Source organism: Ambystoma mexicanum, chromosome 9, assembly GCF_040938575.1.
Source record: "Ambystoma mexicanum isolate Mex_15411 chromosome 9, UKY_AmexF1_1, whole genome shotgun sequence".
In the NCBI taxonomy this organism is placed as follows: Eukaryota; Metazoa; Chordata; class Amphibia; order Caudata; family Ambystomatidae; genus Ambystoma; species Ambystoma mexicanum.
The window spans coordinates 589256968-589274472 of NC_090931.1; the positions used below are offsets into that span (position 1 = coordinate 589256968).

Sequence of the window (17505 nt, forward strand, 5' to 3'; positions counted from 1 at the left end):
AAATGCTTACAAAGCTGTTTCCATTATTTCCATAATATTGCCGTAAGCCGCAGCGGTGGACTGGAGGCCACCTCTGCCACAAAGGGGCTGTTACTGTTAGAACCTGCAGCCTGAACCATTGCCAGGCAGCCAGGCATAGTCATAACATGTAATTAAGACAGAGAGGGTTGGGGGGCAACACATGCATGATGCACCATGGTGTTGGTTGGCAGTAGTCAGCATGGCACCTCGGTCCTCACCTACGTCAGACTGTTACTCGCTCACTCTCAGCACAGCACAGCCAGGGCCCAGCCCCGGGCCGCTCTCACAGGCACAGCAGTGGCCACCGCCACCGGGATGGGTTGGCTGGCCCAGTACGGCCACTGGCCTGGTGCACTGCACAGCAAAAGGCTGCTGCAGGCCTGCAGCTAGTGCAGGGTGCGCAGGCGGCCACCACTTCGGACGGTCCGGACGAATTCAAGTTAACTGGCTCAGGGGGCTCAGCCAGGCTGCACAATGCACTGCAGCATTCATGTGGCATGGTAATGGGCAGGTGCCAGCTCTGCCACACCCATGCCACTCATGACCCTGACCCGACCCCAAGTCCCAACCTTCACATCGACACCTAGTCTGCTGCAGCTGCAGCCAGCTTGCAGGCATTGTAACAGGGCAGGGCTGTTGCTATTACTACAGGCAAGGCAGTAATTAGTATGAAGGTGTTAAGGCAGCATTTTGCCGCTCTAGAATTTCCATCATATAGGCAAGCCCCTAATCTCGCCTAGTGATAGCACCGGCCCTGTGCGGGAGAGCTTAGGCACTACCACAAACAATGCATTAGATTAGACAATATGTCAGTAAACATAAATAGCCCAGAAGAAAATTCTCTGAATTTAACCTAGCAAGAGTTTGGACCCCAAACAGGGATCTACATCAAAGATGTATCTAAGACGGCCATAGCAATGCATAGAGGTAATTGTAGTAAACAAAATAATGCTTTCCTGTTGCATCTGACTTTTGTTTTCCCCTGGTCCAGGCTTCTGAATGGCATGTGTCTCTTACAGGTACCACACTCTTTCAGGTCTGCATTTCTTGGTCCATCTCCGAGTTCTGAGGCAGCAAGCTTGCACTTCCTAGGAAGCGTGAGCCGATGGCCATGGCAATCTAGAACTTAGTTTGGTAATGTTTCTGGACCTCAGATGCCTTTGGTTCCTGGAGGATTCTGGGTCCTTCATTGATTTCCTGAGGCATGATTCTAGTGGTTGTGGTTCCGAGTGTCCCTCGTTGTTGACGGCAGCGCCGGACATTGTGGTTGGCAGGAAACCGCACAGAGGAACCACGCAGAGGAGATGCTTCCTTTTTGAATACTGGTGAATTCTCCTGGTCCAGCGGCCGTTGCAGGTCTTAAATTTGCATCCGCCATAGCTGGACGGTATCAGTGAAGATGCTCTGATGTGACAGCAGTCCCACCAAGCCCTGGAAAAGGAAGCCAGTGTCACTGCAGGGTACCATCACTTGGCAATACATCGGTTCGGGTGGAGGCGGCCCTACTGGGGATTTCAGGCACAGAAATGGGGTTCATTCCACAAACATCAATGCCACGAGTCTGGTTCAAGCTGTCCTTCCTTCAGTCCTTCCTGCCTCTCTTTACTCTATACCACCGTCATCTGCCTTTCTTTACTCCTTCCTCGCTTTACCCCTTGATACTTTTCTCTCACATTCCTTTCTTCTAGTTCTACACAAGGCAATTTTAGGCCACTACATAGGACGCCAGTAGCAGAAGAAAACCTGGGGTGGCATACATTCCTGCACCTGGTTCTGACCAACACGCCTTTCCGTTTTGCTGTCTTCATTCCTTCCTTCTCTATCTTCTCTGTGCAGACTCTCTATGCACCCTGGAGTACGCCTTCATCACAAGCGCAACTATGGAGAGGCCTGCGAGGAGCCCTTGCATGCTGCACCATTATTTATTTATTTGTTATTTATATAGCGCACATATCCCAGAGGCATCTAGGCGTAGCCATAAGCAGAAGCCTCCATGGCGTATATGTATATCTGCAAGCCAACGTAGGCAACCATGTTAATATATAAGAGGCAAACCTATTGTCTTGGTCAATGCTGCTTAAGTAGATCTGATTCCTTAACTCCTTCGAAATTGGTATGTGCTGTAACAGACCAGAAAAATGTAGATTTATGAGGTCCGACTGACGGCTTAAACGGATGAAATAACCACTGTCTGACCTGATGAGAAGAGCTCAGTCTTGGGGCTGGAGGATAATTGCTGTGTCCAAGCCTGGATCCTCTGCAATAACTCGAGGTTGCTAATCACATTTCTGTTCTTTGCCCCTGGCAGGAGTGGAAGGAATTTACCATGAAGCTATTCGATGCCGTCCAACAGCAGATGAACGAAAACCACGTTGACTTTTTCAGCGACCTCTCGGAAACCGAAAAGGCCTTCGTTTTGGAAAGAGCAGCCAGGGCCATCCGCGGAGGTAATTTATCCCAACTGTCTCCTGTGCATAAACAGAAACATCAGGGTATGAGGAACTCAAGTTGCGCAATGTGTAAAGTTGCAAGCCCTGGCACGGCCTAGACCTGGGTGGTTTGGCTTAGGCTTCCAGTGTTCTAAGCCTTAACCTAGTCCCCAGGGATAGCTGTTCTGTAAGGGCTTTCCCGTATAAGGACTGCGGCACTCCATTTGGGAGTATTAGGACCACAATGTAAATTGCATGATTACTGAGCCAATTGATGGAAGTGAGAGCTTTGTTGACTTTGACATCCAGCTTTAGACCTTAAGGTCATTACGTGACACCGAGATGAATGTTGCATTCATGCCACGGGTGGCTGCTAATCTCAGAGCTTCACACCATAAACCAATGGATGTTTCACGGTGGGCAGATGCGCTATGCAAGGCCTTTGTTGACTCTAGGATTGTTCTAAATCTCTGTAATGTTTAATGTGCCTAATTACAGGTTTAGTGGTATCCTGCTGGTTAATCCGGCAGGATACTGCCAAACAGAATTACTGTTGCCAGCACTTGGTCTGCCGGAATTACCAGCAGAGAACAAGTGCCGGCAAGGGTGGTTAATCCCCATTCCATGGAGTCCCATAGGACTCCTATGGGGGATTGCTGGTATTACCAGCACCGGTAACACTGGCTGTTTTTTGCCAGAGGCGAAACTGACTTGGCTGGAGGTAAATCCGGCACCCCACTTGCCAACCCGTAGTTTTCTGGTGCAGAACGTGCCAGTATCCGGAAATACTGTCATGTTATTTCCACTCCGGCAAACCTGTAATGAAGCTCAATATCTTTGCAATGATTATTATACACCAATACTTTGGTGGGGCAGTTCCTTATCTCTGTTGTTGTTTTGCACAATGACCCAAACGCTGCCAGAAGATATGAGGTCTACATATGGTCACAGAAGCTTGAACATAAGTGGCGTTTGTAAGATACTCCGGGTACACGCTGTCAGTATTCCATTGAATTTCATAAGTACAACCCTGGACATGTAAATATGGGGAATTTGGTGCCACCTCCTGATGACCAACAAAATACAGGTTGCAGATTGCATCTCAGACTATGTCCTCCTGAGCTATTGTTTGAGTGCCAGAAATCTCCTATTCTCTAAGCAGAAATCCTGCCTATTGTCTTGATTAGTATATAAGTGCCGGTGGCTCCACCTGTTCCCTTGGGCAGACAGGGACCCTCAAAGAGATGAGCCGCATAACTCTATATACTTCTGAAACACTAAATGAAAGGGTGTGAACTCCACTAAGACGTGTCACACAAGAATTTACACTACAAAAGGTTTATCGTCACCTTACTCTGCTTCTTCTAAATTATCTACCTACTACAATGACTTGCATTTCTTTTTCACAGGTCCTTCAGTGCTTCCTAATATCTTTGAGGAAGATTGTTATTATTCTTGTTTAACATTAAATTCTATCATTGGCAAAGATCTATAATTTCTGGGCACACACGTGAAGGAATGGAGTGTAGTTTCCAGCTTGAGGAGCACTTGCTTTCTCGGGTTGAGATAATCGTTATGCCGGGAAGGAAAGCGTGACCGGCTGCCGGATCTCTCTGGGAAATTCACATGGTTTGATTAGCACATGGGGTAGACTCAGCAGCCTTTGGATACCTGTAGAGTATTTAAGGTGGAGGGCTTTGACGAAGGAGGGTAGGCACAGACAAATTCATATCCCTTTGAGCGGAACTACAAAAGACTGGCCCTTAGAAGGAACAAAGTCAGGCGCATACACATTTGTTGTCTGCGGGAAACCTACAGCGGACTGGTCTAAGGCATACAAACATATGGGGTTATTATTTTCCTTAACACTCAGTTATCTGTCTTCAAATTCTGCTTGGTCTCAGAGTCCCTCCAGAGGATTGGTGAGAGCTATGCCCCGACAACCGCTCTCTCAGATGGCTCTGCAGGGATAGTCGGATCTATGACATAGTTGCTACCATGGGACAGTGACCCCTCCATATACTGGAAGGGCTTGGGCCCAGGTCATCGACAATAAGGAGACCTTCTGTAACAGGTTCAGTGTTAGCTGCTTACTTTGTGCTGTATGAATCATCTTCAAGAGGAGCACAAGGAGAAACCGCTAGAAAATGCCCCCACTTCCTCTAATCTTTCACTCTTATCTCCCTCTCCTACATCAGGTCTCTAGGACAGGTCACTCCATCAACCTTCTAGAACCTGCCCATCTCACCGCGCCTATTTCACCTCCTTTGGTGAAACGGCCACTTTGCCACAGGTACTCCACCTGTTCTGGCGGCCTGTTGCTGGGGAAAGCACGTCATGTGTGTATATCTTTAACAGTAACTCAGATGGTGCACTGCCTTGCACACATCTCTGGAACAGGCCACTGCAAGTGGGCCAAACGTTTTCCTATTCTCAGATATTCCGCTTAACCTTATTAGTAACTGCCAGAGAGGGGTTACAGTGGGTTTGCAGTGGCCCAAGTAACAGCTTACTTATGAACTTGAAGCTTTCTGTTTTCTGTCACTCTATATAATAAACTAACGTGCCATAGCATTGCGCTTACCTGTTTGCTGGTGCCCCCCCCCCCTTCTACCTTCCTATTTCCCCCTCAGCCTAAGGGAATCATATGCACATATGCTGCTAATATAGCTCCTATATCTCTTCACCCTATACCTAGATAGCTTTGCCACTGAGTATTTCTGCTTCTAGTGCAGATATTACTGAGCAGCATAGCACCTTTACTTCTTATCCATCTATGTTTCTAGCAGCTGGTCCCTTTACAGCCTAGTAACTTGCCACCTATACTGCTGAGCAATGCATCTAAGCCACTTATCACATATGCTGCTTCCTAATTTACCACATGCACTGCTTAGCTACGTAGCATCTACACTGCAAGGCAGTACTGCTTTGCAACTTAAGAATTAAGATCCAGCAGCGACCTACAAATAGAGGCAAAACACTACGAAAAAAAGGAAATTCAGCGGAACAGCGTTCTCACGTCTAATTGCTAACATCTGCAACAACATACCTAAACAAATTAGAACACAGAAGACCACATCACCTTCAGGAAACAACTCAAAACCAGGCTATTCATCAGACAATGACAACCTCAAACGGACCCCAACAATAACAACACCACAGACAAACAACCAGAGAGGTGACCAGATGGGCAAAAGAACCACAAACAAGACCCTGGCTAGTTATCATCAAGCAGCAACCAAAGCGTTGCACCAGAGGCGCCAACAAACTGACCGACTTACTAACCCATTGTCCCCTTCCTGCTCCTCCAACATAACTGACGCCCCTACACCAGACCTTAGACTAGCCACACTATACATAAACAAACAGAGAATGAATACTACATCCACACCCACAACGCAACTACACACCAAGATACCGGATCAACCCACTGATACGGCCACCCGTGACTCTGGATACCTTAAGGACACTATTAAACTAGCGCGCACAACCAAACCCACCAACAACCCACACAACACACTAACATCAACACAAAACACTTCCACACACCCAAGGCACTGAATCTAACCCATACGGTTACAATGCACGAGGCCTCGGGCACAAACAACCAAAATGCAAAACAACAATCACAGATGCCAGTTCCTCCTGGTTCTGAACCTATCCTTTCACCCTATCCCCACTAACCTCCCCACGCTCCTCTCTTGCATTGCCACGCGAGCGCCTGGAGACTGCCCCTGCGTGGTAGCGGTGCACGGTATAAATCAACATAACATAACCACTTAGTCTCTTAGAAACTGACGTCCTGTATGCTGTAGCAATTTACCACTTATAACTTGAAGCAACAGGTCACCTGAACTGCTTAGCAAAGTAACATCTATACTAGTTTACAATTCTGGTTATCAACATCCCACTTAAAATATGTACACGCTTCCAGCTATACCTAGCAACTTCTTGCCTAAATCAAAGTCAAACTGGTGTGCCATGAATCCAAAAGAACTCCTCTTAACTGCTAAGATCCGTAAAATCAATGGCCTGGTCTCACCCACCATAGCAATCCCTCATCTTTTTACTGAGCAGGAGGATGTTCCTTTTTGCTTACCAGAAATAATTGGACATATCTATATGGCTGCATAAGAAAGGGTTGTACAGAGACCACCCCCGTTCCCTGCATCCAAAGGTTGGGATTAAGCCGGAGAGATACAGCCGCTGATTTCAAAATATGTGGTGCATTTTCCCCGGCAGATACGATTAGCTCTCCAGGGTTTCATTTCTTTCAGAAACATTCAAGTGCCCCTCACTGCCCTTTGCTGGTAGTGACATCTTTTAATGCTAGCGTACATGGTCCTAGAAACATGAGTATTAACCCTTCAGGACACTGTGCAAGGGGAGATGATTGGCTTGCCAGACTTAAAGTTTATTATAAGAATTCCCTAAAGCAACATGGAGATGCTTGGTTGTAAATGGTAAATCAAATCCCACCCCTTAGAACAGTGATCCCCAACGTGTAGCTCGGGAGCAACATGTTGCTTGCGGCACCCTAAAATGTTGCCCGCCAGTTGCTTTTGGCAATGGTGCGGAGGCCTGAAGTAGGTGCTCAATGGGTGAGACCTCGGTAGCACTGTAGCCAGGAGAGAGTCCTGGACTGTGTGAGAACGTTGGCCAATGAGCCTGCTGTGTTTCCATATGGCTTATTTTTGTATATTGAGTTTGTTGGCACCATGCACGTTATCTTTTAATAAATATCCTTACATATTAGATCAGTGTCCTTGTTAATACCCTGTCATCTTCAGATTCCTTGCCCAGCTGACAAATGCATTAATGATCAAAATAATGACACCAGGTTTGTGTCTTGGAGAAAATTGTCATATTCTGTTCCTTTATACAGCGAGTAGGAGCATAATGAACAAATAAGTGGCATGCATACCCAACTTACCTCTGTTTAATAATTTGCATTCACTGCTTTTTGTACAAATGAGGTATGTGTGTTTGATGCCACTATTCACTATATTTATCAGAAATATTACTTTTAGTGTCACCTATATTTAATATTACATAGTGTCCTAGTGGAAAATGTGTCATTGTTTGGTACTCTGCCCACCTGGCACGTGGATAATGGGCAGATAAGGAAAATGCATACCACATCTTTCCAAATGAATTTGCCCTATTTTCAAATCCAATTAAGTTACTGTTAATAAGTTTAAATTAACAAGCCAATGAATTAATCCAAATACCTAGTTAACACCACCACAACCCTCTATTAAGTGGTCGTCAAATGCTCAAAATGTTGGCCAACGTTTGCCACAAGGTTTTGTGTAAAATCCCCATTGGACAGCGAAAAGAGGCTCCAAAACCTTCTGAAAAGTATAATATTTATTCCTAACCACTTTTTCACCAATGTCTCAGAAGCTAAAATGCACTATTTGTCATTAAATGTAAAAATATTTCTTAGGAGGTAACCTCCAAAGTCCCAGTCAAGTGATCTTTAAAGCCTACCTTTTAATGACGAGCATTACTCGATCAATATGTATTTAATCATATTTCTTCATGAAGTTAGCAACATTTAAAAACATGTGTCATATTTCTTAAAATTCACATAGAACAAGCACAACAGCTTTAAAAAACAGCTTTAACATATTCAACAAAGTTATATATAAAATCTGATCATTAAGATTCATTCTCTAAAACTTCCATGCATGTCCAAGCTTACGCAAAACAGAGACGCAACAACAAATTAACAGAAAATGATACCAAATCATAATTGACTCCCTTTTTGCAGGCACACCTTCTTCATTTATTGAGGAGTGGGTAAATATAAACCTATCGTTAGCATCAGCCTCCTGCATTCTGGGGATCTTATTTCCCAGATTTCTCTTTGCAAATGTATATGTGTACGCAGGTCTGCATATAAAACTAAAGAGGGCAGCTTATGTATGTTTTGGATATCTGCCTCTCTCCGCATCGGACAAGCTCTTTCGTTTAGAGCTATTTTGATTTGATTGGATGTGCCAAATTGAGTTCTATCCCACACACCCTCCGACCCAAATGGAGAGTGCCTTACAACCACAGGTATTTTTCTTTACCATGGGAGGCTGTAATGGCGCATATGCTGAAATTCACTTTATGATTAGCAGAAAATCCCTGGAATGCCATTAAAAAATAAGTAAAAAATCAATTGGCCCGACGCCTTCAAACTGAACCCCACCAATTCAGCTCATAACGTGCTACGAGGTGTACCTGGATGGAGACCTGCTATTTGGCACAGGAAATTATTATGCAACACCTCCAGGACATGACAGTTCGAACCACACCAGAATTTGATGCCATAAATAATCATGGAACAGACCTTTGCCTTGTATACCTCGAGGCACTTGCCCAATTTGAATGTCCCGAACTGGAAATCAATATGTAAAAAGCCCTTTAATCCTTACTAATGCCCTTTCAGCGGACTTCTTAAAATGATTGACCCAAGCACCGCTCTTTGAGAAGAGTAGACTCAAATACAAATGAGACTACCTCCTCATCTCTACATTAATTTAAAAACCAGCTACAAGGTTTCACCCTTTTCCCCAACATCATCATTTTTGTTTTCTTCTTGTTTAATTTCAAATTATAGTTCCCAAAATAGTAATTTTTAAACATTTTGGTTTGGCTCATGCTGAATCTTTCACAAATTAATTACATCATATAATTCACAAAAGTAAACGTCAAATACACAATGATAAAGAAAATGTGTTAAAACATAGGAAATAGTTGATAAAACCATCATTTAAAAAGTATTGATTTAAGTAGACGTTGTGATGAATCTGATGATGTCATGACTCCTTCCACTGTGGAAATCTCTCCTGTGTGGGCCGGGGATGGCAGCTGCTACCTGATATTGACCCTGGGTGCGGCTATATGAGGGAGGATCACATGGTGGGTGGTGACCCTCAGAGGGGTGTGTAATGAATCAGTGGTGATCATCGCAAAAATCCTGACCTGGACCCTGTCTCATGTGGGCTAGGAAAGGCAGCCGCTACCTGATGCTGACTCTGGGAGTGGAATTACGCGAGAGGATCACATGGGAGGGAAATCAGGTCAGGAGGAATGGGAGAATCCTCTGAACAATTTTCTTAATGATCCTACAGCCTGATGGTGTATTGTAAAATTGATGACTCTATTTCTAAAACAGCTAAGAACACTGAGATGAGGAAGAGGGGTCTAGAGTTACCAGACTGTAGTGTCTGTTCTAGTGGTTGTAATGACCTACACTTGAGCAGGATGTTTAAGGTCCTTCAGGTGCAGGCCATAGAGAAGGAGACGCAGCAGGAAAAGAGTTTGGTGCTGCTGCTTTGCCAATAGCGGGAGCCGTGCAGATAATGTTGTGGAGGCCGTGGTGCCAGAGAAGTGCAGAGGACACGCAGAATGAAGCGGTATTGAGGCCAGCTGTCCTGAAGGAGAGAGAAGCGCTCCATGTCCTGCATCTCGCCGCGGTGTGAGGATTTTAGCGCAGCGCATGTAGAGCAGCTTGTGCTCATTTGACAGAAGGCGCAAGCACGGGAAGCATGACCGGAGCTGTCAAATGCCAGGAAATACCCGACGAGTGAGGAAGCAGAAGCAGCATGTCAGAAGGAGACGCCAGGATATATCAGTGAATTGTCCTGATCTAGGTAACCCTGGGGTGCTCAGAAGTAGACTGTTGTGCAAGAAAGCAATTTTTGTATAACAAACATTTGAATTAAAGCAGAATTAATGTAATCTCCCAAAAGGGAGATGTCAAATTGAAGAATATTGTAACACGCATTGCCCAAGCCAAAAAGGGACGATACTACAGCAAAGTGACTGCAACTGATCTAAAAGGAGAGACCCAAAAAGGGTACATTGTAACCTCCATTGCCAAAGTGGAAGAGGGGCATTAATAATCTCCCAAAGAGCGATAGTCAACCTGCATTATACATGCAGGACATTATAACCTGCATTGCAAAAGCCAAGGAACATCAAGGTAATTTGAATGTAACTGTAGAAGTTGTAAACCACATTGCCAACAGACAATAGGTTGTGTAGAAAGAAATTAGAAATTGCAGGAGAAAATCCCCCCTTGTAGAAAGAATCAAGGGGTAGAGAATTGTAACCTGCATTGCTGATGGCAAACTGATCATGTGAGAATCATGACTCTTTTCTACAGCATGTTTGTGGAAGGAACTTTAAGCCAATTGTGTTGCAAGTCAGAAGACTTTTCTCAGAAGTCGTTGTTGGTTCAACTTTCCTCATTGAGGATTTATGGGTAGAAAGTTTGGAACAAACCTCCCCACAGAGTACGAATTGTAGAAGTATGAACTTTATCCTGGTAGGTGAGTACACCAGGAAAGGGACAAGTAGTGGCTAGTCCTAGCAGGCGAGTGGACCACGAAGAAAATTATTTTAAGTACTGTAAATGTTGTGGAATGTTGTGATGGAAAAGAAGTTTCAATTCCACTGCTGTGTTTTGATGAACAGTTGTAAAACTATGCTGACTAATGTGTTGTTTATGAAAAAGAAAGGCAATGAGATAAATAGTGATTGGTCTCAATACATTGACTTTCGATTTGATACATGAAGAAAGAGTCTTTTTGGTTTGCCATGCCGAAGGGAGTCACACCTTTAACAATTGTCTTAAATGTGGGATACCTTGTTGAATTGAGACATATGGATACAAAGAACTGTGTATTTTACCCGAAGTGGAACTTGGCAAGTGAAAAGAACTTTGCTTTGAAATGAAAAGAGCTTTCCTGAAATTAAACTTTGGTTTGAAACATCCTGAATTAATCCAGGGGAATGGGGATCCAACCTTGGTCATACGGATTTCTGTTTATAAATTTTATGTTTGAAAGCATATGTTATTCCATGAAGTTTGCCTGCCAAATAATTCCTGTATGATTTTGCTGTTTGTATCAGTGTGAGGGACAGACATTTTGGGAAATTAGGTTACTTTCCTTTAGCCTTAGTTTGATAGGTAGGGAATTCCTTGTTAGGGAAAGATTGGCATTTGTCTCACCTTTTATTATTTAATAAAAATGGCAATTTTTGAGAACACTCCACCTAAGTGTCTGTCTCCCATGTCTGACTCCACACAGGTGATAACAACATTGGATGAGACATGACATACCCCTTTCCCTTCTAGGGATACCCCTTCCCAGTTTTCTCATGCCTTGATTGTATATTGTGCTGATTTCCTTCAACCATCCATGAGACCTACTGGTATCACCTTCCAATACTCTATACACAAGAAACCAGGAACTGCCTACAACCCCACACATCTAAAAGTATTGGTACCAGGAGGCTGAATGGAGTAATGCAGATCACGAGGGACCAGAAGCACATGAGATGCTCTAGTTTTTGTGAGCGTGTGATAGGGGTCTGTACATTTTAAAGCTTTACCATGCATGGAGTGAGAGAACACTGCATAGGGAAGTCGAGCCCTCTCGTGTTGTCCGAGGGACTGTAAGGACGTCACGATGACCGTGGAGCTGGCAGGCTTGGGAGAAAGGCAAGAGACAGGGGAATGCAGAGGCTGGTTCACCGTGTGGCGAACATGAGAGGGAAGGAAGAAGAAACGTCCTTGCGGCCATGGGAACCTGGACGCCGCCTCACCGCCACCTGAACACGGCGCAAAGGCCCAGAGAACTAAGGGAGCCGCAAAGGATTTAGCAGCTGTACAATGAAGCCAGGGAGCCTGCCAGGTGGACATGGGACACCAAGGTGCGGCATCCTGTCTACCGCGAGGGAACCAAAGGATGCCACAAGACACTGGTAAGTCCTAAAGAGAGAGAGAATAGGACCCCGGGACACTTCGCCTACACTGCCAGAGAAAGACAAACATGTATGAATTGAATGAGAAGGAATATGAAACTCAATATTACCCGAAAAGGGTTTACCAAATAAATGTGAGAGAAAAGCAAGTCTGAAATTGTATGAAGTCAATCAGATGAATGTGACAGAAAAGCAAGTCCTCAATTGTATAAAGTAAATCAGATGAAAAGCCCTGGCAGGAGAGTAAACCAGGCGAAAGCAAGTTTGCAACTGTATAAAGTAAATCAGATGAACAGCCCTGGCAGGCGAGTAAATCAGGCAAAAGCAAGGATGCAATTTTATAGAGCAAATCAGATGAAAAGCGCCGGCAGGAAAGTAAACCAGGCAAAAGAAAGTCTGCAATAGTATGAAGCAAATCAGATGAAACGCCCCGGCAGGAGAGTAAACCAGGCAAAATCAAGTTTGCAATTCTATAAAGTAAATCAGATGAAAAGCCCCAGCAGGAGAGTGAACCAGGCAAAGGCAAGTTCACAATTGTATTATGTAAAACATATGAAAAGCCCTGGCAGGAGAGTGAACCAGGCAAAGGCAAGTTTGCAATTGTATGAAGTAAAAACATATGAAACAACCTGGCAGGAAAGTACACCAGGTCAAAGTAAAGTTTGCAAGTGTGCAAAACAAATCACATAAAGAAATCCTGGCAAAACCAAGTCCGAAATCAAAAGTTAAACAAAGTGTAAAAGGACCTGGCAGGGGAGTACACCAGGTATCGTACGAAGGTTTTTTTTTTATACAAGTATTGTGTTGAACAAAGAGCAAAAGGAAGATCTGTACCCTTGGGAGTTTGAAGTGTATTGAAGAGAAACATTGGGAAAGGAGTTGTCCCCTGGAACTGTGAACTTTACCCTTAAGAGAAACCCGGGAAGGGAGTTGTCCCCTGAAACTGTGACCTTTATCAATTGGGACGTTTGGTGTTGGAGTTATACATTTAATTTGAATTTGAATGTTTAGACACTTACCAGGCCAAATACATTACCCTTCACATATTAGAGTTGTTTTATAGAATGTGAGGGCAAGGATAGGATTTCGAACACAGGACATTTTGTTTTAGACAATTTGACACTGGACATTCCATTAGATTTGGTTGTGGTAGGGAACTACCTCATAGAGTAGGGATAGCTGGGCCTTTTCCAACCCCATTTTATTTTGAATAAAGGTTTATAGCCAAAACTATGAGCTCACTGTGTCCGCGACTCATTCCTGGCTCCTCACAATGTAAAAAAAAATATTGCTAGGAGGCAAATTGTTAATACCCAATTCATCTTTCTCAAGCATTTTAAAAATTCTTATTAAATCCAACTTTAAACCCACATTAGTTCCCTCAAGCATTACGTTCCAAAGTGTGTTTGTGACTGCATTTGTAAATTCCTTCCAAAAAGTCCTGAGGAAAGGTCATCTCAGTTGTCGTCCCCTTGCAAAGTCTACAAGTCCTTTCCTCTCGCGGCACATTAGGTCTCATCCCCAAAATGTCATTAGTCTCGAGCAAGTTCATCCTTATCCTTAGAAAATATCCTCTCCACGTTAGATTCAGGAATTTTAACAAATATTTCGGCAATCTGTTCACTGGTTTCCCATCGAAATCTACATAATGATGATATACATAGGCTTTGCACCTTTGTATTGTAAGCATCCATTCCTCCTCCCATAAACGTTTTTTCACCAGCTCCGGAGTTTCCCTTAAAGCAAAAACAGATGATTCCAACTTCACCAACAATTTACAGCTAATTTCCCATCTGTTCAGGTCACACTCTTTTTTTATTATTTGAGGTGTGCTGTAAATCACCACACTAATATAATTATAATTGTTCTGTTATAATTATAATTGTTATTTTATAACACGCTTAATACCGGCGAATGGTTGGGATTTGAACCTGTTTTGCACTATGCTGTCTTGCCTCCAAGACAAATGCATTGCCCCTGAGCTATCCTTCCTCCCCGTATAGCAAGCCCTGTTAGAGACTTGCCGGGGTTGAGTCCAAAATAGTCATGTCATCGGCTTAAAGAAGCATACTATAAAATGTACACTTCAGAGAGGGTGGATTAGCTTTACTAAAAGAAGTAGTACAGGCAAAGTCTGAAAGGAATACATTGGGGACAACTGACATCCCTGCTTTTCACCTTTATTTATGGAGAAATGCAATGTGTAATTCCCTGATCTTGTATATCAGGCAGATGCTGAGATGTCTGAGCATCACTGTTGGAGAAGAATTAAAAAACCATTAGGGACCCCACTACATGTAAATGCACTACCATATGTTTCCATCAATCCAATCAAATACTTTTTCCAAATCTGAAAAAAGCCACAAATAATCTGCCTGCCTTAACCTTAAAGTATTTCTCCATGATGATGTCCAGAGTGAAGCAGCGGTCCACGGTACTAAGCACTCCCACGAAACCCACTTCAGAGGGATTCAAGATGTTGTTAGTTTGTGCCCATTCCTCCAGTCTGAGCAACAAATATTTGGAGAATATCTTACTTGCAATGTCCAGTAAGGAAATTGGCCTATAACTGTGGGCAGCTGGTGGTTCAAGGAGATGGTATAATCCCTGTCTCGGCAATTGCATTATACTTCAAACCCTTTGGCGTCATTCGAAACAGCTCCCACTGTTTCAGAATAAATCCTTTGTTTTTTGTCTTTTATATGCCGTTTTATGCTGTCTTGCTTCCAAGACAAATGCATTTCCCCTGAGCTATCCCTCCTCCCCGTATAGCAGTGCATAGCAAGCCCTGGTGGAGACTTGCCGGGGTTAAGTGCAAAATAGTAATGTCATTGGCGTAAAGAAGCGTTCTATAAAATGTACCCTTCAGAGAGGGTGGATTAGCTTTACTAAAAGAAGTATGAGAGGCAAAGTCTGAAAGGAATAATAGCTCAGGGGCAACATGCTCGCCTTGGAAGCAAGATGACACAGAGCACCACAGGGTCAATCCCCGGGTCCGCACTTAGAAACCTCAGGGTATTAAGCGCGTTATAAATAAACTATCATATATCTGGCCAGCCGCATACACACAACTCATTAAATCATGGTGCAATTTTCTTTTCGAGATTCTTAATTCTGCATCAAACCATCGGGCATCCCTTTCTCTAACCTGGACGTCTCGAATTGGGGGACGCCATTTGCCAATAGCTCTGTCCCGGATAGTTTCAACCAAACACTAAAAAAACTGACACTTTCCTTTGTGGACTGTGAACTGTTTAACAGTTTTTAGAGAATATCTTAATTTCTTGTGAATTAGTAATTCTTTCCAATGCCTCCTGGTCAAGCTTAGGCATCGCCAACCAGCCTCTGTGGCTGTCGGCATCTTCCTCAAGGTGCCTACACCTGGCCATTTGAAAAATTAACTCAAGAGGCTAAGAAATGTAACATTTCATAACATTCCTGAAGAAATAACAGTCCCCACTAATCACTCAATTTCCTAAACATTTTCTGTAAACAACCACTTAATGTCAAATTAACTTAAAAGCATTGCAAATTTCCTTTACTAGAATTGCATGTGGGCTAGATAACTGTTAGTACTGCAAATTCAAGTTCTATTCGCAGTCTTAAGGTTATCGAATTTTAAATTATGTTGTAATAATTCTTCTGCCAACGGAGCACCGATAGGTTTCTGTCAAAAAATTGATGTTGCTCACCATTTCATCTGATGTGCACATTTTACTCATTGTGCACAAAAGTTTGGGGACCCCTGCCGAAGAACATATCTGATGTGAATGATGTCACCTAGGGTCTGTGATGCTGAACCTGGAACCTGGATACCTCGAATCTAATCCCAGCTTCTGTCACCTGACTAAAAGAATTGTGTGATTTTGAGCAAATCACTTTATCTCCTTGCTCCTCAAATTGTAAACACGTAAAATCGAGCTGTAAAATGTAAAATTCACCACCACCTTTGTACTCAACCATCCCAGTGTGTTTACCAATAACCACCCTTTAAAGCCCACACCCAGTTGCACCCCAGCATACCCTTACATCCCTGTTGCACATTCCCCACTGACTGTAAACATGAACTCTTCCCTGCCCCCCTGACTGCTATGCAGGTGGTAATTGTTATGTTGTAAAGTCTACACCCCTACTCCCTGTAACTAACAAATGCATGGTATGAAAAAAAACTACGGATGTACAGCACCCTGTTGCTTCCTGAAACTAGCTTCCCCGTTTAATATGCAACACAAAATATATTCAAATAAAATGCAATTTGCCGTCTAGTGTCATCCACATTATGTGTTCCCAACTCTCCCTCCTGTCACATCTTGTTTTTCACAGATATCAGGCTCAGCGGGACTCCACACCCTTCACTGTTCTGCACACCATCTCATCTCCATGTTACAATAAACACTCAGTTGCTCCCCTGGCCTTTGGATCTAGGTCAGGACCTCCTCAAGTATCTCAAATAAATACACTAAGATGGAGAGAGTGGAGGCTACCCCTTGAAATATTATAACCATGACAACACAGGGATGAAACAATTGAGAACCCGTCCTTTGCTCCCTAGGCTGCAGGTTAACAGGTATGTGTCTGTTTCTGGGTGTTGCAGAGACAATGGAATTGTGACTTTCAACTCCGTGGGTGGGACCCATTTCGCTCACGCCACTGATCCAAAAATGTTGAGAGTCTGGAGACAGACAGGGAGAAATTTGTACTTGAAGTTTCAATACCTTCATGATCAGAGGGGCTATTTTAGCCCAAAGGCCCATTCCTTATTCTCCTCCATCGTAAAGTTGATTGGGCAGATTCACAAAGATGTTACTCTGGCTCACTCCTGACTTAAACCTGGAGAGGTCTATCTGATTCACAAAGATGTTAATATGGAGCTCATTTTGCTGCAGTGAGAACTTTGGTGGCAGGGTGCCACTACCTGTAGACATACATGTAGGTGGGTCCCCACCGCCAAATTTTGGGCTTTTGTATTCTGCTGTGCAAATTAGTAAATGCTGCCTACTATGCACGTATGGTAGGCAGCATTCAATTGTAATTGTTAATGCTGCCTGCCATGCGCTCATGGTAGTGGTAGGAAGCTTTAATTGTACATGCTGCAAGCCATTCAAGCATGCCCGGCAGCATGTACGATGGATCCCCATGGAGTCTCCATGCTTTATGCTGGTGCATAAAGCCAGTGGTCTCCATAGGGGGATCCCTAGCACATGCCCGACATGAAAATGCATGCTGGTGCAAATGCTGGGGGATTTGTTTAGCAGAGAGGAAGGGAGGTGGCAGAAATGCAAGTTGC

General features: G+C 43.8%; 1 protein-coding gene across 1 annotated transcript in view; it reads left to right on the forward strand.

Annotated features, from left to right (window-relative positions):
* The window catches only part of LOC138487352 (uncharacterized), a 350559-nt gene that overhangs the window by 90061 nt on the left and 242993 nt on the right, over window positions 1-17505 (forward strand). Inside the window, exon 2 of the mRNA XM_069613935.1 lies at window positions 2330-2468. Within this exon, the coding sequence (XP_069470036.1) occupies window positions 2330-2468 (139 nt within the window). The remainder of the gene's footprint in view (window positions 1-2329; window positions 2469-17505) is intronic.